General features: G+C 32.8%; 1 protein-coding gene across 10 annotated transcripts in view; it reads right to left on the minus strand.

Annotated features, from left to right (window-relative positions):
- LOC111045478 (flocculation protein FLO11) overlaps nt 1–26,505 on the minus strand; it is a 66,546-nt gene extending 40,041 nt beyond the window's left edge. For 6 of the 10 annotated variants that reach the window (XM_039441703.1, XM_039441705.1, XM_039441699.1 and 3 more), the window contains exons 1-4: nt 26,367–26,505; nt 22,793–22,909; nt 3,826–3,948; nt 1,992–2,057 (exon numbers count right to left, since the gene is read on the minus strand). In XM_039441703.1, coding sequence (XP_039297637.1) covers nt 1,992–2,057; nt 3,826–3,948; nt 22,793–22,856 — 253 coding nt within the window. In that variant the 5' untranslated portion in view covers nt 22,857–22,909; nt 26,367–26,505. The remainder of the gene's footprint in view (nt 1–1,991; nt 2,058–3,825; nt 3,949–22,792; nt 22,910–26,366) is intronic. The other 4 variants (XM_039441704.1, XM_039441706.1, XM_039441700.1 and 1 more) reach the window with 1 other exon arrangement.
- Nucleotides 26,506–27,873: the final 1,368 nt, after the last annotated feature.

Genomic DNA, 27,873 nt, shown 5'->3' on the forward strand with positions numbered 1-27,873 from the left:
AAATTTTAGGAGTTCCGCCTCATCTATGCAAAGTTTGATTTCAGATTCTCAATTATCAGGCTTCAGATACAATTATTTGAACAAAAATTTTCAAGTGGAGAAGATTGAGCATAAAAATCTACAATTAATGTTCAGTAACATATTCACATAACATTGAAAATAAGCTCGAAATTCGAGAAAATTTGATTATTCAATTGCAAACTGTTGACAACTGTTGATTCTATATTTATCATTCACTATGAAGAGATAGCAGACATCATGTGTCTCCAGCGTTATTGTCCTGTCACCAGCTGGCTCAGATTTTTGAATAGTAGACTTGAGATGCGGGTGAACATTACCGTCTGGTTATCATTTTTCATGACGGCAAGGAAAGTTGCATGAGTGCGCCACTCCAGATGTCAATGAAATGTCAATACTGTATCTATTGCAATTTTTATTGGTATTCCAATTACAGTCAACATTTTTGTTTGAATGTATACATAACTTTTGTATATTCAGTTTTTAAAATTAAAAAGTGGTTAGATGTAGTGTGATAAGCAATTTATAAAAGTGTTTTACTGTAACATGGATATGAAAAAATATCTATTTTGTATTTCATCATTCAATATAATAGAAACAGACATAAAATATTTTTGAGGTTTTAGCTATACCATGGCAGAGTATATTAAATTACCATGGTAATTTGGTTGTAACCATCTCAGTTTTTTAAACAACTTTCATCATAATAATTTTTGTGGATCAAAATTGAAGTAATATGGTTTTTATTGTGTGTTTTTATTTCACCTTACTAATGTACCACATTGCACGGTAATATTTCTGTTACACGAAATCATATGTAAATAAATGGAAATATGATTTCGTATTTTCATCTCTTTCCAAATGATTTTAGAAATATTACCATGTAATTAATAAGGTACCGGTTCAAAAGTATGGCTAATTCAACGTCTGTTGATAGTTGAAAATAATGGTTACCACGATGTTTTTTCAACTATTATTCAACGTTGAAAATAATGTGGAAACGGCGGACATTTTTTCGTGTTTTCAACGTTAAGGTATTTCGTGTTTCTAACTTTATTTCAACGTTTCTGTGCTACCTGGGAAAGAATCGAATGCTTAACTAATGGTTGATTATAATGTTCATCAAAACGTTGATATAACGTTTATTGAAATGTTGACCGTAATGTTTATCAAAACGTTGATATAATGTTTATCAAAACGTTGATATAACGTTTATTGAAAGTTGACTATAATGTTTATCAAAACGTTGATATAACGTTTATCAAAATGTTGAATACAACGTTTAAATAAATGTTTATTAAACGTAAAGGTCAGTACCAAACTAAAGGTTGAATAAACGTTTAGAAAACGTTATGGCCAACAACATAAAACGTTGTCTAAACGTTTCAAATGTTTAAGAGATAACGTTTATTAAACGTTGTATAAACAACAGTGTGCTGTGTGGGAAGATGCCAAAATTTTCAGGGTTTTTGAAAATCGGGTAGTTCGGGAATGCCAAGTATAGAACCACTAGTAATCTTCATTTATTTTGATAACATAATAAAAATAAAAGGGAATTAATGATTCTGTATAATTCTATGTCCAAATTGATAAGAAAATAAAAAAACGTGTAGAACCCTTTATTAAAAACTTTTAAATACTTTAACGACTAGTTTCGACCATATATGTGATTTTCAAGTTGAAATTAAAGTTAAAGCTTCTTTTGAAGTTTTTATTGAAGGGTACTACAAGTTTTTATATTGGTTTTATCAATTTGAACAAAAGTAGCCCATATAAGTGAAGTGATTCTGTGTCCAAATTGTTCTAGAAAGCGCGAATGATTGACTCACCTGGAAGTACAATACATAGAAAAAATCTAAAAACATGCTAGTGCGTTACCAATATAATTTACTGTCAGAGAGTGTAGGCTATATAGGCTACATATTTTTGGTCGCATCTGTATCGGAAAATATAATTGAAAGGTGGGTACGTACTCAGATCTGCAATAGGAAGATCATCTTCATCATCAAACTTTGTGGGTTCCATTTTCTCCAGGGGTTCTGAAAAAACATAAATAATTTAATTATCACTGGAAACCAATTAATCGAGTGAAGCTGTGTGAAAGCGACTTGTGAATTTGGGAACTTTAGTTTTGTAAGTATAACTAATATAGAATCCCCAGATGGCTGAATTGATCCGATATCCTAAATATTGATAGAATTACAGACGATTTCTTGAAAATCTACAAATTTTCCGCCACCATCTTGTTTTTCCGTGAAAGCAAATACTTTTGAGATTGTCATACGGAGTTTCTCTCACTACACATAATTACAATGATATTGTTACCATTTGCAAGTATGTACCTTCTTGAAATACACCGATTTCTAATTGTTGGGTTTGGCATATGGTAGAAAAGGCGTGTTTTCAGTTGCAAACAGTAGCCTACATTTCTCTTTTTCCAATGACGCTACAGAGGTGGAAAATGGACTTACAGCCCTCAACTAGATATCATTTTGAAGCATTGGAAATATCCTATAAGAATGTTTTACTAATAGAAGTTAATGTTTACTGCAAATACATTTACAAGGTGGAAAGTTGAATTTTGTCCCCGAAAAGAGATTTTAAATGTTATTTCAATGTTTTAAATTGATGTTTTTAATGTTATATTAATCACGAAAAGAATACTTAAAATGAAATAAATCTCTAGAATATTGATGTTTGGGTAATAATTAACACTTTATTGGTAGTAGAATCGATCCGATATCTCTCACCAGAACTGAATGGCAATTGATATAAAAAAATCTACTAATTTTGGTGGCCTTCTTGTTTGCTTGATGTTTGATTTCGACTAATCATCATTGCGTTTCTTATTGTAGGCTACTAGTCCCAAGAAAGAAATTAAGACACCTTCACGGCTGTTACCTGAAAATGACCACGGAATGCCATTTTTAGTACATTTGCGCCCAGACAAATAATATAAGTTATTTTGAAAATATATTTGAATTCTTCTTTTGTGTTAAATTCTCCAGTATCATATCTAAGGCCCAATATTGACATTATGACAGAAAATAATAGAATGACGTTTTCATTTGATTAAGTGACGAAATTTGGACAGTAATTTCCACTCTACCAGTTGATTCTGTGAAGCGTTAATAAGTAGATTGCTAACTTGTTATGCCCCCCGTCAGAACAGTTGTTTTAAATGGAAAAATGTTTCAAAGCTAATGCGATACATTATTCCAACAATAAATTAGAAAAACATGAATACCAAGATAATTTCAATTTTAATAATAACAGCAGCCTAAATCAAGCAAATAGAAAAAATAAATAGGCGGCATGCTTGGAATAAATATAAAAATAAAATTAAATAAAAAATCTGATCGGTGAAATTGCCTTTTTTTAGTGATAAAAAAATGGCAGCTGTGTAAGTAACTAAGGACTTTCGGACAGTTTGAAAATTATTTTTGAATAGGGTATGTTTTGTATCCAGTAACAATGCCTTAGAATATTGGTAGGGAGTTCGGAAACATTCTGTATAAAACTCATTCATCTCTATAGGGCAATAGGGCTTCTTGATAAATTTAGAATCACTGAGTTAGTATCTTTCACATTCTTTGAAATCACCAAAAAAAAGGATAATACGGTAACAGTTTTATATAATATATTTTAATGACCAACTTGTTCCAAGAAGCACGAAGAATTGACTCACATGGAAATACAATAGTCTACTTAAAGAAAATTATCGTGAACTCTAAAAACATATTTGAGAAAAAAAGCAGTATGTGCTTTGGAAAAACGTATTCTAGATAATGAATTATGTTTGCACACCTAACTTACTTGCTGCTGATTCCGTTTTTTTTATTGATTTCTTTGTAGTTTTTGTAGTTTCTGATATTGTGGTTTTTTTTATGGCGCCTTGTAGATGAACTGGCACTCTTGGAGCTGCATCCGCTGAAAATGACAAAAACGTCAAAAAATATCAACATATTTTCAGTAATTTGCATAGTTATTACAAATAAAATCAATTCAAAATAATTATTATACAGAGTTGGTGAAAATTTTAGGACTAGCTTAATATTTCTTTCACAAAGATATTTAGACAGTATAAAAACTAGTATGAAAACTGGATAATATTAATGAAACCCAGGTTTCATCAGGGATCCTATTCAAATTAGTAAAACTATCTTTCTGTCGCTTCAAAATTTCTGTACGTCATCTTGGATCCACCATTTTCAATCCAACTAAATTTTTCAAATGGGAAGGTGGTTAACTGGTCAGATGAAACATGATCTCGATACAAACTTTCAAAAGAAAATGAATGAAAAACCCGCTCATTTATGTCTCAAACCATTTCAAAGTTCACATTCAAGGACAAATTATACAACTAATTGAATTAATACAAATCTATAATCTTACTATCAAACTTTATTTTTCAAGTGTTAGTGAACATTTATAGTAACATTTACTCACATATTTGATGTTCAGCTGTTCTCAGACGTTTTTCTAAACATGTATATAGTGTAGATATGGTAAAAGAAACTATATAGATGGAAGAATGAGAATAAAACCGTTGAATACATTATTTTGTGTATGACCACGCTCAAGCAAAGTTGGCGAAATATAACAAACTGGACGCATAACCGATTGAAAACTTGACAAACTGAATACATGACATAATAAAATCTTGAAGAATTGAAAATAGGCCTATAACAAAATCATCGGTAAATTAAGGATCTATACGCAAAATTTCAAGTTAACCAATCCAGTAGTTCAGACGTGATGAGCTACAGTAGTTCCCGTACGTGTAGGCCTATAAGCCAGTTCATTCCTTTATTATATTATAAATTATTGCCAGTTTATATTCGATATATCAAGTGCTGCTGTCACTAGAACAGCCTAGAACTGTTTGATAAATTATTACTTATTTATAGGGAAGTGATTATTTGTTGTTACAGAATAATATTATCTGTTCAATTAAATTTAAACAGAACTGAGTTAATCTTGAAAGTAATATTGAAGATTGAAGAAACATGTTAATGGGAGGGGCACGTACCCTACAACTTACAAGTTATACAAGTTATAGATCAAGGTGGGCTACACTCATCTTGGAAAATAACCTTTAGATAGAAACAATATATTCCTCGAGATTCTAACAAAATCGAAAACGATAATGAAAACACTGTGATGTTGTATGGGGAAAAACCCAGGACCATCTATCCTTTGGGGGTATTTCTTCCCCCCCTTCATACCTCTTGGTTTCCCCCCCCCTAGCAGTTTGGTGAAATGGCGCCACTGCAATTGATCAAGTTCAGCTGTGTGAAATCGACATTTAAATTTGTAAATTATAATCATATATTTTCAACGGGCTACTTCATAGTTTTTAATTGTGATAACTACATTACCGTAGTACCTTTTTATTCCTTTTTTCAAAGATACTAACGGTTTTGGCTAACTGTGACACTCAATAATTGTCCAAATGAATTATTATTATTATCAGCCAATTAACTAATAACATACCGTATTCCATTTCTTTATAGCTTGAGTATCAACGTTTCTAGCAGCTCAATTATTTAATATTTTCACATTTTGAAACTTGTTAAATTATTGGGTTATGATTTTCAGCATGTGTTTAACATATAAATGACTTACTGTATACAATTTTGTGTAAAATATATTAGTCCGGGCGCAATTGTATTTCCTTTGTCAATCAAAGGTAGATCAAGGTAGGCTACACTCATCTTGGAAAATAATCTTTAGATAGAAACAATAATATTCCTCGAGATTCTAACAAAATCGAATACGATAATAAAAACTCTGTGATGTTGTTTACAAATATCAGGATTTCATTGCAAAATCACATACATCTTCAGTGAAGATGATACCATTGATGTTGAATCATGTATGTAATTTCGCAAGAAATTCGTGATATTTCTAAACACCCTAGTGTTTTCATTATGGATAGATATTTTTATCACAACATCTCACCAACAACAGCATCCGAAGTCAAAATCGAATAATAATGAGTAACTTAGGCTATACTTCCCTCCTGAGATGGGAGAACAAGAATAATTTCATGTTACGAGGCAAAAATTAACAATTAATGGTTAAAAAACCTGATACCCTATTGGGTTGAATTTGAAGCGTTGTAGATATTAGTGGAAAAGACGGTTTGTTAGGTTCTTTGAAGCAAATAACTCTAATCAACCATAAGTCACAACTTGATAAGCTTAGAAGCGTAAGAATACTCACTTTTCGAAAGTACGATACCAGTGCTAGAAATGTGTCTGAGATGTTAATTGTCGAAGTGCAGAAAACGACTGAAGTCATGAAGTGGTTTGCTAAAAGCCATGAAGTGGTTGAAAGCTACCACCCATATTTCCCACACCATGTTGCGTGGTGTGTATGTGCGAGTGCGGGAGTGCATTGCATACCATGAATGAACCCAGTCTCTTTTCTAGAGACTGGAAAACTAACTGCGTCATTATTCCAATTGACCAATCACAGGTCAGAAGTATGGAATGCACCTTGATTCTTGAGTAGAAATCCATCAACTTCCTGCCTGACATCATAGTTTTGCCAACATAACAAAAACTTGATCGCGTTATCAAGCTAGTAGACAGACGGGGGTACGCACAGCAGAAACAGTTTTTCAAACATGAGGCAACGCTCAATGGCGTCTATACACTCTTTTTCCTCTAAACTCTATTCTCTTACTCGTAAAACTAGAATAATTTGCAAATACTGCAGACTGCACTGAATAACATGATTATCAAAATTAACGTATTCGTATTAGCAGGACCTGACTAGGCAGACTAAGCAGCTCTCTAGGAGCCCACGCCACATTTAAGAAAAAAGGGAAAAACATATTCATTCCATTTTCTAAATACAATTTTCTCATACAACATATCTCGTTTGCAATGGACATTTTATCTATGCTCATTCCCTAGAAAAATCCAAAAATTAGATCCTCATTAGATCCTTAGCTACTACACCTCATTGTACTGTAACTAACATTTTAATTCAATATTGATATCGCATTTAATTAAAAAAAAAAAAAAAAAACAACGCCTAACTTAGGAGCAGACGATGGTAGGTAGATACAGAGAATTCACTTTTCTGTGTCTTTTTCAAGGAAAATTACCGTTTAATCTATTTGTTGATTCTCAACTCCTTTTATTAGAATAGCTGCAATGAAATTCTGAGAATAAACGTTGTTTTTCTTGGAACGATATGTCCAGTCACTTTAAACATTGGTGTTTGCCATTTATATTGTAGTTTTGATTTTTTAATATATTGTTTCATGGGAGAAGTCAAGAACCATTTTTTTTTCATGCAAAATTTCCTTGAGCTAGATACAGAGTTGCCCAGAACATTGTATTTTCGGTTCATTTTCCAGCCCAAAATATCATATTTTCGGTACATTTTCCACCTTCCAGAAAAATTTACTCTCGCCTTTTTTCAGATTATGAAGAAATTCATAGTAGAATTCAAAACTCTCTATCTTCAATGAGTACCGAGTTAAAATTTTTCAAAAATCAGTAAAACTTCAAGAAAAAATCAATTTTATTGAATTTTGGTTTTTGATCAACAATATCTTCCGATTGTAACCATTTTAATGTATGGTTCAAAATCCCTCTGGGTGTAATTTTGTGCTCTACAATCTTAGACCGCTCTATCTCATGTAGATTTCCAGGTACACCTGACAACAATGCTTCTTGTATTTTGAAACACCTAATTTTTAGCCTCAATCATCCTCACCAACTCCATTGTCATCACATTTTGCACAATGATAAGTTCATAAGATCATTTTCTATGAGAAACACCCGTTGGATGCTCTTAATTTTGTGGAGAATGCGTGCATAAGGACACCTCAAAGATCAACATTTCAAACAGTCATAAATTTTGACACAATAATCGGATCTCATCGTCCTTGAGCTCATTCGGTCGAACAATATAAAATCTTTCTTGAGTGTACTTTAACTAATATTCCAATACACAAGAAATTACCAATTTCTATATTCAAAGCTATCTCCTTAATCCGTTATTATAAAAAGAACTACTAACTACTTGTCTTGAACAGAGTAGGTAGTATCTTCACTTCCATTTTCTATGAATGATTCATAAAAAAAATATGTTCGAAAAGTAAGATTCGATTGTTGAAAAATCAAGAAATGAAGATACTTTCCTGATATTAAAAGTCTTGGCAGTGTTATTATAGGAAACAGTGATTCAAGATTAATTTTAGGCAACTAAGCTCATAGAGGATGAAATTGTCTACAATTTGGAACTAATCATTGGTTTTTATGATGAACCGTTTTAGAGACTATATCAACAGAAAATTTGCGAAAAAAAATCTTCATTCTAGAATCGGCTGTAACTTTCTAATGGTATTGAAGTGTATTGTTAATTGGGGTGAGAAGAGGAGAAAATTCACATCCTTACAAGCTTTTGAAATTTCATTTTAAGTATTTCACAAGATGCGCAGCTTTCAATATAGAAATTGGCATTTTTTGTGTTTTGAAATACAGCTTAAAGTACACTCAAAGATGAATTTTCTATTTTTCAACCGAATTTGACTTATGATGCATAATTTTGAACCGCCTTGAAGAGCCGAGAAGAATGAACTGAAGTACGATAAGGTCCGATTATTGTGTCAAAAGTTATGAGTGTTAGAAATGTTGATCCTTGAGGTGTCATGTGCGCTTCAAAAATTAAGTGCATCCAACGGATGATTCTCATAGAAAATGATCTTAAGAACTTATAATATAATTGTTTGATCTCAATGTGATAACAATGGAGTTGGTGATGATGATTGGAGCTAAAAATGAGGTGTTTTTCAAAATACAAGGAGCATTGTCATGTGTACCTGGAAATCAATAAGAGATAGAGCGCTCTTCCTGGTCTAAGAGTGTAGAGCACAAAATTACATCCAGTAGTCCAGGCAATGAATGCTCAAAAGAGGGTAAAGAAGGAAAAGTCTGGAAGGCAACTTTCGACCCCACAGTTCTGTTTAGGGTAGGAAGGAGGTAAACATATAAAAAGTCCCCATCCCTACCCCTTGTGTAAAGCGGGTGGGGGTGGTTCAAAGTTATCATTTTCTGGTTTCTCGCATATAACTCGAAAATTATGTATCTTACAGACAAAAAACACGTTTGCCTCCATTTTTTTCTTCTTTTGCTACTTTTCTACAATAGACCAATATTGACAAAGGAATTTGGAGGGAATGTTTTGTACACAATTTTTTACTTTGCAGCTTTGTTAGGAGGAAAACATATCAGAAGTTATTCCTAACTCATGTGATTAGGGGATGAGATGAGGGTGGTTTAAAAGTTGCATTTTCAGCTTTTTGCTTCCGCGCTCATATCTTGAGAAGAATGCGTTCAACCGACATAACTAACAATAATTCAAAAATGAAGCTTGATAAATTCTCTACACTTTCTATTCAGTGGAATTTTGTGATATTTTCAACAGTTCCCGATGTATTCGCTCTTGAAGGTGTGCGATTGTTGAAATAACAGGTTTTTATCCAATTTTTTGCTCTTTCAGGGCTTATAATCTCCAACAATGTGAAAATTAATGCTTATTTCAGGTTTGTAGAGCATTAAATTTTCTTTGAATGATGTATTATTTCACTATTCCAAGTTTTCGTTTCATTGTCATAGCAACTTCAATGTAGGGGATGAAATGTTGAATGCTGCAACAATTGATCATTTGACAATTTGGACTAGTTAGTAGATAAATATATCAAAAGTGCGCATCTTTATCACCTCTGTTGAAGGTGTGGAACCGCTGAGTTGACGCTAGTTGCAATATTGAAAATTTCACCCCCTGCATTAAAGTTGCTATGACAATGAAACGAAAACTTAGAATAGTGAAATAATACATAGTTTCAAAGAGAATTTAATGCTCTATAAACCTACGATAAGCATTAATTTTTACAATGCATTTTTGGAGATTCATAAGCCCTGAAAGAGCAAAGAATTGCATAAAAACCTGTTATTTTTACAATTGCACACCTTCAAAAGCGAATTTCTCGGGAAGTGTTGGGAATATCACAAAATTTCACTGAAAAAAATGTACAGAATTTATACATTAAAGTTTCTATAATAATAGAACGAAAACTTAGAATAGTCAAATAATACATCGTTTCAAAGAGAATTTAATGCTCTACAAACCTAAGATGAGCATTTATTTCCACATTTCATTGTTGGAGATTATAAGCCCTGAAAGAGCTAATGTATCCAGAACTCTTGGGAATATTACAAAATTCCACTGAATAGTAAGTGTAGAGAATTTATCAAGCTGTATTTTAGATTAGTTAGCTATGTAGGTTGAACGCATTCTTCTCAAGATATGAGCTCCGAAGAAAAAAGCTGAAAAATTCATCTTTTTAACCACCCTCATCCCCTAAGCAAATGAGTTAGGAATGGGGACTTTTGATATGTTCTCCTCCTAACTAGTCTCAACAAAGCTGCTAAGTCAAAAATTGTGTACAAAACAATCCCTCCAAATTCCTTTGTCTATTGTACAAAAGTAGCAAAAGAAAAAATTGGAGGCAAACGTGTTTTTTCAAAAATGTCACACTTTCATGAGCGAATATATCGAAAACTTGAGAACATAAATAAAAAATGTAGCATGAATATTGTAGTAAATTATGTAAGCTTTAATTTTGTATATAACAAATGTCCGTAAGATACATAGTTTTCGAGTTATATGCGAGAATCCAAATAATGGTAACTTAGAACCACCCCAACCCCTTAGCACAAGGGGTAGGGATGGAGACTTTTGATATGTTCACCTCCTTGCTATCCTAAACAGAGCTGCGGGGTGAAAAATTGTCTTCCAAACTTTTCCTTCTATAAAAGTTAATCCAATAGTCCTTTCCTTGACTGGACTATAGAGGGATTTTGAATTATACATTCAAATGGTAACATCGGAAAATATTGTTGATCAAAAACCAAAGTTCAACAAAATTGATTTTTTCTTAAAATTCTACTCATTTTTGAAAAATCGTAACTCAGTACTCATTGAAGATAGAGAGTTTTGAATGATTCCATTCTATTACGAATTTTATAATCTCTAAAAAGGCGAGAGTGAATTTTTCTGTCCGATTACAGGATTTGGCGGAAATAGCTGAAAGCTGGAAAATGAACCGAAAATACGATGTTTTGGGCTACTCTATATCTAGCACAAGGGAATTTTGCATGAAAAAAATGGTTCTGAATTCTCTTATGTATCCAAATCCAAACAATATATTAAAAAATCAAAACTACAATATAAATTTCAAGCACACCCCCTTCTCCATGTCTATATTGACTGGACTAATACTCAATTTTGAGATTTAAGCGATTTTTGAAAAATCGTAACTCAGTACTCATTGAAGATAGAGAGTTTTGAATGATTCCATTCTATTACGAATTTTATAATCTCTAAAAAGGCGAGAGTGAATTTTTCTGTCCGATTACAGGATTTGGCGGAAATAGCTGAAAGCTGGAAAATGAACCGAAAATACGATGTTTTGGGCTACTCTATATCTAGCACAAGGGAATTTTGCATGAAAAAAAATGGTTCTGAATTCTCTTATGTATCCAAATCCAAACAATATATTAAAAAATCAAAACTACAATATAAATTTCAAGCACACCCCCTTCTCCATGTCTATATTGACTGGACTAATACTCAATTTTGAGATTGAATAATAATTTGAACTGGTATCTTTCTCTAAATTATCCACAACCAATAATTATGGAAAAAGAGGAATTCTCGTGGTAATTGTTCATAAAAAATAGTTTATTTCAGCTTATTTTTATTTTGTTATGATTGTCATCAGATGGAGTTTTTATCGAGCACTAATTTTATTGTTATTATTTCAGCATCATAAGATAATACATGAGGAATATTTCCATCAATAGAGATAGAATCGAATTAATATGATTGACAGGGGGGATTATTACCACAGATGGGGAATTTAACGCAGACTGCGTGGTAATTGAAATTCTTTGGAAGTTCCAAAACAAATCTTCCAAGTGAAACAGAGATCGAAATTGTTTTATATCTTATATGACAACTTTATATCTTTTAAAATCGAAGGCAAATTTCAAAATTTGCGTTATTGGACTTTGGAGGTTACCACTGTAATTGATGATAAAATTGTATATATATATATATATATATATATATATTATATATATATATATATATATATATGTGAGAAACGGATATTCTGTTTTGGATTGTAACATTTTTACTATAATAAATTATAATTTATCGTCACCAATTCAATTTCCTTAGTCATCTAACTATTTCCATATTCACTCAGGTTTCAAGTACCGATAGCAGTTGGGACAAAGAAATAAACTGAGTAAACATAAAGCAAACAGAGATTCCTGAATTTAGCATAATATTGTTAACAGCAGCTCATTATTGTAAATTCGAAGCGTCTACACCTACATTTTGTATATGTTTTCAAGCCAATGTACTTGTTTTTTCTCTATTCCCAATTGATGATATCTAATCCTAGTTGAAGAAGATAAATATAAATAAAAAATTAAATAGTTAAACTGAGAATCAACCAGGTTCCAACAAAATTACAATACGGTACCTGTGCAGGTCATTTATGCCCAAAAACCCTGATATATTGAGATTTATTATTAATTTGCATTTTCAACAGTATTAGCCTTTTACAAAAAACCATGAAAATTGTTCATAGACCGAATTGTTCATAAACATCTCAATAATAGTGGTACAAAGTCTTAAAAATTCGATTTACTCTACAACCAACTGCAAGGAAAATTATAACTACAGTTTACACCTAGTAATAGAGTTGAATACGGTATTGAATGTTGAAGATAATACAAGCATTCTTAAAATTCATCAGAACAAGTTACATTTTTCTGCAAGTCTTCTAGTGAGAAAATAGTGAACTAAACAAGGAATACGTTTTGCCCTTCATTTACCAGTGCAGCTCTTAAAATGATCAATTGGTTTTTTGAATGTGATAGACTTTAAAACCCCTTAAATATTGAAGAGGTTATTTATTACCTCCATAATAATTATCTCATGCATTCGAATAGCAATCAAAAATACAAAATATGATTCTGATAAAAGCCTTAGAACGGATTCCGTGGCTAACCTGAGAAGAATCCTCTAGGTACGGTGAAGGGTGACGTTTGGTATACAAGCGATCTGATTGCTCTCTTGTCTGCCTGCCTTGATCCTTCAGCATTCAGCTTCCAACAACATGACTGTATCTAGGCTTCTTCCCTTCTAGGCTAGAGAGGGATGCTATTTCTACCTCCCACTACACCCCGTCACAGGGGAAAATACACACTCTCTACTAGAGAGCACCTGGTGGACGAAACTCCAAACTTACTCTGTTTTCGATGGCCTGTCAGCTGTCATTCCCTACCAAAGACCTTAGATCTACCAAAGATCTCTTCAAGGTCTTTGTTCCCTACAGTATTCCTTCGAGGTCTGAGTGCTCTTCATGCTGCTAAGGATGATACATGAAGTCAATAATTTTGCCTATGAATGCAAATGAATAAATAAATGAACTTCTCCTATCAAAATTAAACTTTGAAAAGAAAAGTGAAAGTATTCATTCTACACGCTGAACGATGGACACACTTGTGAAGTTGTGAAGAGCATACTTCTCTATAAATGGTTGGATGCCTGTAAAGGCTTGGAAAGCAGAAGTTGATCAACTTGAAAACAGTTTTTCATAAAAAGTCTTGTGCTCCATGCATTAAAAAAATGAAATTCAAACTCATCTGATTTTAAATAATTCTATGTTCTTATTTTGGAGTTTGGAGTCGAAAAATGTTTCAATCAATTAAAGACTGACTTGAAATTCCAGGACAAGATCATCCACAATAAATTTACAAAGATCTACAATTTCGCCTTCTCCTGACTTCCTGATATTAGATCTGTATCTAGATCTTCTAGAATATCTTATTCGGTAAGAGATAAATTTATGAAATTTTGAAAGTAAATTCTTCATGGTTCATTGAATAAAACAAAAATTTTCTGAGAATATAAATTTTTGAGAAAGCTATCCCATTTACAATTACTTTTAGTTGGAATATTTTTGGTCATTTCTTGTGAATGGAATAGCTTAATAAAAAATTTATATTTTCAGTAAATTTTTGTTTCATTCCATGAACCATGAAGAATTTATAAATTTCATAAATTTATCTCTTACCGAATTTGAAATGATCTTTCCAAAAATGTTATCCTTAGACGCTCATATCTTAAGAAGAAAAACTTTATTCATTTTGATAGCTTCATAGTATACGAGTCCAAAAACTTTGAAAACTATCACCAGTTGTAAGTATTTTTAGCCTGTTGAAAAGCCTGAAGGATAAGAGAAATTTACAATATTTTGTATGAGTCCTTTGACGAAACTCATTTTGCACAAGATGTGATCAAATTCGCAAGTGCTACTGTTTATAGAACTACTTTTAATAATAAACCTCACTATTTCAAAACAGTTGATTGAAAAATTCAGCGGCATGTAATAAGTCAGTTTACGTTGTTCTCGGATCTCAAATGAAAGATGATAGAAAAAAGTTATTGTTATTACATATTTATTATTTTTAATAATATTATGGTAATGTTGAATAATATTTTTCCTGATAGATCCAGCGATCCTGATGAACAGCGCAGCGAGCTGTGCATCGAACCGAGAAGCGAATTTAACAAAAAATTCAGTCACCTGGTGAATATTTAAAATATTAATGATGGATCTGTTCTGTTAATTTATTCTATCGAGTTCCACATCAAATCATCAGTTTTCATGAGTGCCAATAATGTTGTATATGTAAACAACATTTGAAGACAAATGTTTCTATGAATATAAATGATATTTCTCTAAACATTATAATAATATTATCAAATAATCTTATCATTATTTTCTTACTAATCAATTGCTCATCCATTTTGAATCATTTTGATGAGTAGATTCAAATAAATTATTAAAGAATTAATCAAGCATTGTATATCTGGTTAATAATAAAGCTATTCTAATCAGGAAAAAATGATATTTACAGTTAAATCTCGATTAGCCTATAGGCTACTTTCACACGATAGGAGACGTGCAACTTGAACACTGAACAGTGTTCACGTTTTTTTGTCGAAGTACATTGAGTCAAATCGTGTCTTTCACATGGTGACCCCGAGCCAGGAACCTCCTTTTGTCACGTCTTTCCCCCTCGAGGCAAGCAGAAAGCAGAAACCGGCTTGGATCGAGATACTAGCCGACAAATCTCCGCTTTCACATGGTGATTCTACGTCTCTCCGGTCACCACTTTTTCTCAAAAACTATCTTTCTTGATAATGAAGATAGAAAGATTCTGATTTCGGATTTGGATTCAGCGACCCCAAATTCTCTAAAGCGTAGATCCCGTTTTCGAAAATATCCGAAAACAAGGAAGTTATGGCTGTTTTTAATAAAGCTTTCTATTACCATATAATTATACGGTAAAAACGAACAGGTACTGTACTATACAGTACGTATACAGTACCTATACAGTACCTATTATAATACAACTTACACTGTATCCGTGTAGAAATTTTGGATATTTATCTTTATTTCTGAAAATAAGGGAGTAAGACAACTTTGAAAAACCAATGTTTTCCTGCCGATTGACAAAACAGATTAAACATTTTTCTAAGACATATTATTATATCTCACACTAAAAACGTGTAACGTGGTATCCAGATATCCACTATTCAAGCTATCAAGCTTTTCATAAATTTATTTGTCTCCTCATGTGCAGTAGGTTTGCATCCAACTTAAACATTTCTATTATAATAATTAAATTGTGATAGAACACATTATCGTATTGATCTTCTAAAACCAGTTACATGCACATCGATTTTCGTAAAATTGATTTTTTACCGTTCTTATGAACTCTACCAGGTTCAGCGCAACTTGTTAAATATCATTACCTTTGATTCAACAGATTCATAAGGACGGCAAATAATCGAACAACAAAAAAGCAAAAAGTTTTTGTCCACGGTATACGACATAGAAAAGCAAAAGCTCACGCTTGGTCCATAGTTTTACAACTGAGGATTCAGCTCAGGCTCGGCGACTAAAATCGATAAGTCATGACTATGTTAATCACTACTCATGATACAAAGTATCGTACTGCTTTGTACTATGATACATGGTTTTCATTCTGTATCATTCTTTAATAGAAATAAAACTAGATTCTGGTGTCAGCATCAAAGTCGCCAGGCTGGTATGGCCTATTCATGACTTTTTCAATATGCATTAAGTTATCCATTCAGCAGTTCTAATACAAACACAGACATCAGTTTCGTTTTACTTGGAATGGAATGACATTTTTTATTCTTTCAATTCCTATTATTACCATAGATTGATTCAGATCAGCACAACGTTTATACTATATGTTCTCATAATAGATTTTTATGATTGTTGCAATGAAATAAAGACAATAATTACTGGGAATTCAAAGTGATTTCAACGTTTTAAACCTGATGAATTAGATTGTTGAAAGACAATTGAAATTCAGTGAAGTTTGCTTTACAAGATTCCTTTTCCTCGTATTTTGTTGGGTGATGAGTGGAGATGTTTTATGATTTTATATTTGGATTCATCTTTTCAAAGTGTAATTTTTTTTGAAAACTAGAACTTTTAAAAATTAAAAATGTTCAAGTTTAAACTTTTCAGGTGTTTAAAAACTTCTTAAAACCTCTTCGTGAGGCAGGAGTATTGTTATCTTTAGTACGTTTACCATATTATAATCATTATGATAATGGAAAGCTATATTAAAAACAGCTATAAGTCCCTTGTTTTCGGGTATTTTTGAAAATGGGACTTACGCTTTAAAGAATTTGGGGTCGCTGAATCCAAATCCGAAATCAGAAATCTTTTATCTATATTTTAAGGAAGCTAGTCTTTGAGAAAAAGTGATGAGTCATACTTTGAGCAAACTTCGGCTTACTTGTTAGATCCGTCGGCTGAATTGAAAGATCCCCATGTGAAAGCAAAGAAGAGCTGCAAAATATGAAATATAATCTTCTGTAATATGATCTTCAGGAGGCAGGATTCTGCCGTATGAAACTGGCCTACGGTGTTCATGAGATCAGGGTAATTTAAAATATGCGTCTTACCAGATAACTCGTTTTTTCAAGAGCTCAATAAACGCCTTTATTTTTTCCAATGCTGTACTCGCAATACGGAATCGCATTGCGGTTATACTTGTATACGGTTGTATTTGAGCGCTACACGGCGAATTTTAAAACAAGCATTTCTTGATTGATGTTTTTTCGCGAAATAACTTAGGCTCTGATTGGCTGAATAGTTCAGAGTTTGGCAAACAGCATGCACCTTGTGGTAAGCGAATGAAACGAATGTTTGATGAATGAGTCTTCACATTATAGAAGATAATGTTATGAAAGATGAAGCCCTTCAAATTTTGGGTTGGCAGATTGTTTTAAGTGTTTACTGTTTAGAGAAGAAGACTAAATAATATAAACTATATTGCAGTTGTAATTATGTATTGTGACTTGATATTGTTATTAAGTTATAGGTCGAACTCGAGATGGAACATGAAGATATTTATAAATGCAATAGAAAAACCAAAACTACATACTCGTTAAGAGGTGATCGAGTTGAACAAAGTGAGTGAACGCTTAAAATATGCTTAGACAAGCGAAGAAATTTAATCGAAGAAAACTCAAGAAGATATGCAATCTACCATCATCCCAAAAGCAAAATAAAACAGTCGCGATCTTCTGAAGTAGTGGAAAGAAAGAAGATAATATGATGAATGTTCGCTGTGCCGGACGTTGTGCGGTTCGCTGCACTGTTCGAGGTTCGGTTCGGCATGTTTGATGCGCCTTTAGAACTAATAGAATGAGTATTATGAAACTAATAGGATGAGTATTATGATCATTTAGAGTAATATAAAAAAAATTGAAAAAAAAATTACTTTTTATAAAAATATTTTATTTGATTAACCAATATTCACAAATTAATATCCTTAGTAACTTATATTCAAGCTACAATTATAGCTATAAAAATTATGTTCTATTTGTTTTTAAAGTTTCTCAGATACGCTCATCGGAGTACAGGAATTGTTCAAGCTCTGTTGTGGATCTGTCAAAATCTTTGATCACTATGATTTTAAGAGTTCGACAAACTCATTACAGAACTTGAACAATATACTAAGAATCTATGAGAACCTTTTGAAAACAAAACCTACTGTTTATAGCTATAGCAGTAGCTCAAATAATATGCTCTGTTTATCGAAATATTTAATGTTATTCGTTGATCCAACAATATTTGTGTCCCGCTAGAGTTTAAAACATGAATAGCCTTATTTCTAAATTGAAAAACTCATTAATAATATGGTCTCTTTATCGAAATGTTTAATGTAATTCGTTGATCCAACAATACAATATTTGTGTCCCGCTAGAGTTTAAAACTTGGTTACCCTCATTGTTAGATTGAAAGACTTATTTTAAATAATATGCTCTCTTTATCGAAATATTTGATGTAATTTGTTGATCCAACAACATTTTTGTGTCTGCTAGAGTTTAAAACATGGATAGCCTCATTTTTAAATTCAAAAACTAATTTTCTATTGGATAAACTTTTAGATAACACATCGGTTAGCTGAACTGGCTGAAACAGATTAAATATTGTTTAGCTGCAGCTATCCTCACGGCTTGTGATGGTTAGAGAAGAAGATTAGAAATTATTTTTATGTCATGCTTCTCCTCCTTTTGGTTACTTTTGCTTCTTGGATGACGAGGGTTTCATCGCGTTGTTTGCCTTTGGAGTCTTGGACTTGGCTGCCGACGCAGTGGAGGCTGGTTTGCGCCTGCTGGCAGCTGCCTCTTTCCTGTCATTTGCCTTTTTAGGCTTGGCTCCCTCAGCAGTGGGCTGCGCTGATTTCGGCTTGGCACTGGTGCTACGCGTCTGTGTGGCTCTTTTCGTAATCTTGAACGATCCGGTAGCACCATTGCCTTTCGTCTGGGTGATAACTCCGGATTCTACGGCTACTTTCAGATACTTTTTGATGTACGGTGCCAGCCTCTCTGCATCGACTTGGTAGTTAGCTGTTATGTATTTTTTGATAGCGTGAAGTGACGATCCACCACGCTCCTGGAGTCCGGTAATAGCAGCGGTCACCATCACACTGGTAGGCGGGTGTGCTACCCTCGCACTCGAGCTGGCTGCTTTGTTTGCCTTGGTTGATGAAGACATCTCGATAGGTTGAGCTGGCTTCTAGTGAGCAGGCTGGCTGTCAGCTAGAAAAAAATTTCTACCTTGGAAAATTTTTGTATAGCTGCAGTTGTAATCAAATGTTGAGTAATTCATTATTTTTATTGATGTTGGTGCTATTATTAAAGCATCACTGATCAAGCATAAGCAAGTTCTGTAGCCTACTCTTATTAAAATCTTCTCATAAGTGTATTTTTCATGATACACTTCTGTATAAGGGAGATTCTGTTGCCGAGAGGTTTAACCAACACTAATTTGTTGTTTCTAGAACTCAGTTATGGGTAATAATAATAATTATTATTCTAGTGTTAATGAGAATATTACCTACTTTTGAAATATTAATGCAAGAATAAAGTTTAGGCGATGTTCACTCCCACCCAGTTGAACTTTTAGGCATGAGGATGAGATGTGAGGCTTTGAAGAGCTTTGTAATTTTTCATGATTTATTAATAATATTGTAATAGGATACAGAAGTATAGCGTATTGTAGTTGGCTCCCTCATCATCTTAACGCGTAATCTCTATCATTATCCGACAAACAGATGATGAGAACAACTATTACATTGATTAGTTATGAGCAAATACTGAAAGGATACAGTATGGTCCCTACTATTACTGTTCAATAGGCTAATCATCATAAAATAATTTCCTCAGCAATACTATGATAATCATTTTAAGATCTAGAAATTTTTTTTATTGAATCAACTCATTGAGATTGAGCCCACCTCATGCAGAAAATTACTAATGCTTTTATAGGATTAATGCCTAGAATTTTATCAGGGTTACAAACTTCTTCATAAACCGCGAGCTACGAAGAAGTTTTTTTTTATTCTAGGTTTCCACTTGTTATTTAGAATGATAGAATTTTAAAAACAAGAACGGTTTACATTTATTTATTGTTGGTCATCGCTTTTCACGAGATAATAGAATTACTAAATCTCCTATTCTATTGTCTCTGGTTGAGAACACCGCATGATATGCTCACTCCATTTTCTATTGATGACACACAGGCAGTTCATCTATTTATAAAAGGTGCATTTTTATAATATAGAAATCCTTTATATAGAAACGGCGAAAAACGTTCACATTTCATCCACTAATACTATATATTTTTTTTCAAAATAGCCCATAATCAATTACAAATGATTTGGATTGTTAACAACGATGGTTTAGTAATGATCTGTTCTAGCGGTAGGCCTTTTCAGGGAAGTAAATTTTTCATAAGATGGCGATTTCGTGGTGCTCCACCAAAAAAATATTGAATATACTATAGTGTAATAATTGATCATAATCACATGTCAACTATTTAGAAATGCAAGTAAAATGTATGTTCATGTTTTATCTTAATATATAATGGTTGGTTTTCTATGCTATGCCTGCATTGACATGAATGAGATCATCAAGTTTTGGTTAGCTTGATTACTATGTATAACGTTCAATTCTCAATAGCAAACATCTAGGATTCTTGAAATATCATTGTAATTGAAATTCAAACCGCTCACACAACATATGCCTCAATTTAAAGGTGATTCAGTCACTATTTAGTAGGAATTTGATAAGAAATAATAAGAAGTAAACACAATAAATTATTCCATCCAAATGTCAAGTATTAAATATAAATATTGAATATTCTAAATATCAAGCAATCACAATAACGAACAAAATACAGAATATCAAATTATCAATGAGGCTATAGGTAAATGAGATGGATAAACTTGTAATGAGTTATCTGATTAACATGAAATACTTATAGTAGTATAGGTAACGTGAGGCTGTGTAACGTGAATCAATCCAATTTCTTGCCAGTCTATACCTACAGCGGTCTTGTTTTAAGGCTCCAAGTATCATATTGAGAAGGATAGTGAAACATCAATGCTCTACTTGCAAACCAACACCCTTATTGAATTCAGTCTGTTTCGGTCTTCGAGTCTTTGAATCCAGAATCTTCAAGTTTGGATTTTGAAACATTATGTGAGACTTTGAATTCAATAGTCAATGAAAGACGAGTAGTGATTAAAAACTCCATCAAATATGAATGATAATTAAACTTTATAAATGTATCTTTTTGAAAATGTTAAGAAATGAAGCTGCTAGCCTTCTCATATCAATAAACTGTAATTTAATCGAAAATTTTCTTTCAAAAATTCCTGAAATGATTCACTCATATATTCATTCATTTCACCGCAATATTCCTTACAAGTACTCTCAGTACTCTACTAAGTGGAAGTTCATTTTCCTCTATTATTCTCAGAAAGGAAAAGTCAAACCTTATGCTACATTAGTTTCATCAAAAGCAAGGCTGAATTGAGTTTACATTGTATACATTTTGCTTATAACCTTGATAATTCAAAAAATGAGTCTTTGAATTGTATAACTGTTATAAATTTCTTATACTCCTATTGATTTATTAAAAATGTTGTTCAGTATACAAGCTGACAAAGCTATCAATGGTCCGATTACGAAACTCAAAATCTGCCCATGTAAAAAATGATACAAATTTCATTCTGCAACGTACAAGCCCGAGTCAGCATTTGCCTTAACAGTAATCAAATTAACTTGAACCCAACTCAAGTTCAACTAACTGATGCATCCCGCATATTGCTGGTGTCACATAGATATCATTGCAGATGAAAGAGATGTAGCCGTTACGACATAATAATGATTGTAACTAAAAATTTAGTAACTGTAGGCCTGAAGAATGAGTTTTCGCTTTTCATGACATCAATTCCTATAATCAAGCTTGCTGAGCCCATCAGCCATGAGGGGTTCCCAATATCCCTATAGATATTACAAATAATGTTGTAAATACATACATCAAACATTAAATTTATTTCTATGGGATTTCCAGTACGCATGAAATTGCAATTGACTACATCATAGCCTATTTTCAATTCTTCAGAACCTCTTACCATGTTTTGAATTGAATGTATAGCTTGTTTTATTTTTGACTACCGTATACTACAAAAATAAAGTATATTATATTCATATAATATTACGCTTTATTTACTTTGGTACTCAATCATTCCAATAAAATTGAATACATGCTCCTGTAACTTTTGTTGAACGGATGGATGATCGTTTGGGCCAACTACGATAAATACTATCTATGAATTTCAAATCGAACACGGGTTGTTCGGAACCCACCTTAAACGGAAAACTGTAGGTCATTACTTCTCTTATCATTATTATTCTCATTTCCCGCCTATAAGCCTGGAGCTTATATTATGGACATAAAAATTGATCAGTAAGATCAAAATGTGAATGTTTATTCATTTATGTATTCTTTATTTTCATAAGAAGCTTGATTATTGGAAATGATGGGAAGAGAAAAAATAAGGTTACATTAAGCTATTTCCTCCCGAATTTAGATAAGTTTACAAAGTCCGAAATAAGGTGATGTCTTCATGTACATATAAAATTAAATATATTGGGGTATAATATAAATACAATAACTAATATGATTTTTTTTGGATATAGCAATGGCTTGGGACTTGAATGAGATAAAAGTGTATAAATGTATGTTGATTTATTTACTCACCTCCAGTAGGACGTGCATTTGATGGGCCAGCAGCAGATGTAGATGGTTGAGGACGAGAAGACATTACGAAACAAATGTTCACAGATGCAACAGAACAATATTCACAGTAGAAACGTTCTGGAACAAAACGCATTGTGTTATTTATTTTTAAAATTCAGTGTTAATAGAATTAAACACCTAATTTAAAAAAAAACAATTCAACTCTTGTATTTTATACAGCAGGGGTGAAAAGTCCATCATGGACGCACCCCCTCCCTTAGTAATGAGAAACCCCAGTTTCTCCTACTATCTATATTTTTTCTTGAGACCCCAAAGGTCTCAAAGATTTTGTTTGATTTGATTTCAGGGAATCACCCAACAATTAAAAGGTCACAGTATGCGTCCAAAACTTTGTTCAGAATGGTTTTTCAAATTTCCTTCTTATACAGCATATATAGAGGGTCCCACGAAACCTATAACAGCCGAAGATCATGGATTCTTCATCAAATTTGTAACAAAAAATTTCCAGTAAAATTTTCTTATACCAACCTTGGTTTTCGAGATTTCACGATTTCTCGATATTTATTTAAAACGTTAATAACTAGAAAACTATCATTCAAAATCTTATTCTAAGGACATGGTTGGAAAAAGGAATAAATTTGCAATGAGATTCATATAATGTGTTCCTTTTTTGACGTTTTTGAACTTTTTGTGAGCGCTCAAAGTTGAAAAATGTACATTCGTCGTCGAGTTCAAAGCCAAATTTCAAACAGTTTGAACGCTCATAAAACGTCAAACAAAACGTCAAACTTCGGTCCACTTTTCGACCGAATTCCACTTATGATGCATGATTTTGGACCGCCTTCACGAGCCGAGAAGAATGAAGTGAAGTACGATGAAATCTGAGCATTGTGTCAGAAGTTATAAGTGTTTGAAATTTTGATCCTTGAGGTGTCCTAAAGCGTGCCTCTAAAGCGTACTAGGAAATACCGAAATGAAGTGCATCTAACGGGTGATTTTCATAGAACATGATCTTATGAACTTATGTCATTGTGCGAAATATCAATGTGAAGACTATGTAGTTGGTGATGATGGTTGAAGCTGAAAATTAGGTATTTTTCACAATAGAAGAAGCATTGTTGTAGGGTGTACCTGGAAATCTATGAGATAGAGCGCTCTACCTGATCTCAATCGTAGAGCACAAAAATGCGCCTGGAGGGATTTTGAATTATACATCTAAATGGTAACAATCGGGAGATATTGTTGATGAAAATCTAAAATTCTACAAAATTGATTTTTTCTTCAAATTCCACTCATTTTTGAAAAATCATAACTCAGTACTCATTGGAGATAGAGAGTTTCGAATGATCTCATTCTATTAAGAATTTAATCTGAAAAAAGGCAAAAACAAATTTTTCTGTCCGATTACGAGATTTGGCAGAAATAGCTGAAAACTGGAAAATGAGCCGAAAATACGAGGTTCTTGGGCCATCCTGTATATAGCACAAGGAAATTTTACATGAAGAAATTGGTTCTGGACTTCTCTTATGTACTCAAATAGTATTATTATAAAATCAGAACTTCAATATAAATTGCATGCACCAATGTATATAGTGACTGGACTAATAAAAATATACAGTAAATTCGAAATACATTTTTGAATATTTTACCACTAGAATTATCCTGATTAAACTGGAGTTGGACAGCTGATAGTGAACTCAGCGTGGTAGGTAGCCACTTGTTAGATGATATTAGAGTTCTTTATTCTTGTAAATTATGATTTATTTAGGCTCATACACTCATTCAGTTCTACAGGTCCATGCTGATATTAAAAGTAAAATTGAAAAATTTAATAATCTACAATGGAAAAACTATCCGATTGGGCTTTCATCTTACGTAAGCTTTGTATCACAAAATGAATAAATTTAATTCTACTATTAAAATCGTAATCAATGTATCAATGAAAATAAGGATAGGCGCCTATAACCACCCTCGATAAATTAAGAATCTTCAATTGAATCAATCAATATGTTATTCATCTATTAACAGGAGAATTGATTAAGTAGTAATGATGATATACTATACTGATGATCAGAAAATGTTGAATATGTATTATGTAACATAGAGATGAGATATAAAAATGAAAGAATGTATGAATGGAAGGGAGAGTAGTAAGTTATTGTCTTTGTTTCACAGACAAGCTAATGCCCGCTCGGCTCGCAGTGTATCTAACAGAGTTGGGAAGTTTATTCCATTCACGACATGATATGACAAGGAACAATAAACAGATAGTTGCTGGTTCAAGGGTGGGCCACTGAAAGAAAATAGGTACGGTACGGTTTTTCAATAACGGGACATTTAAATAGTTGATTTTGTTTTTCAGAACAGAACATTTGATAATAACTCCGTTGGAATTGAGACACTTTGAAGCAAAATGTTCTATCTTCAACAGAGCTATTCGAATAGCTCCATGAATAAGTTTTCAACATGTCACATTACATTTTTACATAACAATTGGAGACAATCGAATGAAGCTATATATTGAGTCATCTCAAACCGGTTTTGAAAAAAATCAGGAAACTATCCTCATAAATAATGTATTGATGGCTAGTCTCACAAATGTATCTATTGAATAGTATTGAATTTTGAATGCAACACTTTCATTGATAATAATTATAGAATATGCTTCACATCCACAAGAAAAATCGAGTGTTATTCAATAACGGAATAAAATACTTTTGCGGGAATGAATTTGAATTCAAGAATTCAATCTAGTAAATACATAACTGATTATTAAAATAAAAGTTCTCATTGTTATGCAATAACGGAATAAAGTACTTTTGCGGGAAGGAATTTGAATTCAAGAATTCAATCTAATAAGAGTAAATGCATGAATGGTTATTAACATTAAAGTTCTCATTGATGTAAGTTGCGTTTCAAATTTTTTTATGAAATGAAATTCAGGCAAGTATTGAACAGCAATGAATAAAATTAAAAATGTGTGGCTGGTGAGAAGCAATCCTGATTTTTTTTTTGTGAAAGCTTTTGTACAAAGAACCAACCTTCCATAATCTCCATCATGATATGATCATGATTGAGAATATTTATTCGAATTTCCTATCAATATAAATAATAAATCCATACATATACACTATGTTTTATTACTCTACGCCATTGAAATGGCAAAACTTTGTATCTATGGAATTGGGGCTATCAAGTATTGACAAGACAAATCCATACACTGCAGAATACGACTTGTTTTAGCCACACCTAAGATTACTTAATGAAGCGAATTTTCTAACTTCCATATTAAATCAATTTATCATAGTATAAATAATAATTTTAATTACAGAACCAGATCAAATCAACTGGATAATAAAATAAGGTTCATTGATTGGATTTCATAGAAATTATTACTAACTGTAAAATGTAATTATTGTAAGAATGTAGTTCATTCGGCGTAGCAGTATGCCTCTCTAATAATTTATTAAGTGAGCAGAGTGTTAATTTGGAATGGGTGAATCGAAAATTAATATTAAAATTGAATACTATTCCTTTGTATTGGCGAAATTAATAGTTACTGAACTGTACTTACTCGATTATACCAAACCTCCTCTCGGAACAAACGTTGAACCAGAACTGACTCCTTGCCTTGGAGAGGCCTACCGGAGAAAACATTTTAAAGATAATAAATTGCTCTGTACTTGCCTGCCTTTTAGATAATTCCTAATCTAATCTCTCAGAGAAGGAATCGGAGAAATAACGATTCAAGGGAATGCTTATTGGAACTTTCATTGTAATATGGCCACATAAAAATTAGAACATGTAGCTACCAACAATAAACTTATATTGTTTATTGTTATATTTATAAAAAATAATATGTCATGTTCATGAAGGTGTTATTTTGACACCCAGTTTTCCAAAATGTTCCATGGGGAGGGCCCCCGAACCCCCTTCTCACATTTAGGGGTATTACATACACCCCAATCCCTTTTTCCCCCCTTCAAATTGTCTCCCTAAAACCGTGCTTGCCCCCCGGCGCACGCCCTTCATTCTGTTGCATGAGAGTTGGAAGGCAAAAGTATTTTGTTGCCTGTGCGTTTTCCTCTCTCAACTAATTTGTTTTGTTTTTGAACCTGAGTCTCATTCATATTGGGGATTGGTCACTGACTTTCAAAATGGCAACACTGTTGGTATGACAATGCTAGTGCTGAATCGCAGAATATAAAAATAATGGGGAAGAGAGGTATAAGTATAATCACAATCACTATAACTATTGATGTATTGTATAGTATAGCACATCTGATGACCTGACATTCGGTCTCCGGCCTGCTTACAGAAACAGCTAAAAATAGCCACGAGTACCTGCGGTAGCAGAATAGCTACTGGGCTATATTCCTGCGTGGACTGCATCAATCCAACAAGTATTCATATTCTCTGTACAAAAAATGGAAAGGTAGTGAAAAGTGGAAAAAAGTTACAAATAGTTTGCAACACGTAAAATGTCGCAAGTTACAATACTTAGGTCACATTATTTGGAATGAGAAGAGATACACACTGCTGCAGCAAATACTCCAAGGCAAAATTAACAGCAAACGAGGCCGAGGAAGAAGGAGAACATGATGGCTGGCAAACCTGAGGCAGTGGTATGACAAATCATCCGCAGAGCTGTTTCGCATCGCAACTATCAATGTCAACATTGCACTTATGGTCGCCAACATCCCAACCTGTAAAGAAGAAGTTTGCAACTATTTTTCCATCAAATATTGTGATATCTATATGATACCTTGAGAGGTGTTCTACTCAGACACCCTCCTCTCACCCGGACGCTTACTATTTGTCTATCGGTAATACATAACCATCAAACTGTCCACTCTCTCACTCTCTCTCACTTGTTCTTTCTCTAAACCACCCTTTTCTCCGATTAATAAAGACAATATTCTTGAAAATATTTTCATAAGAAATGACAGTATTCTGTTCTAACTACGGTATGCTGATTTATTGACACCAGAAAATATAATTCATGTTATCATATTCCATCACTCATATTCTATCATTCCATCTTCAAATCGATCAATAATTATTGTTCATCTCCTATTTTG

The sequence above is a fragment of the Nilaparvata lugens genome, chromosome X, assembly GCF_014356525.2.
Source record: "Nilaparvata lugens isolate BPH chromosome X, ASM1435652v1, whole genome shotgun sequence".
Taxonomy (NCBI): Eukaryota; Metazoa; Arthropoda; class Insecta; order Hemiptera; family Delphacidae; genus Nilaparvata; species Nilaparvata lugens.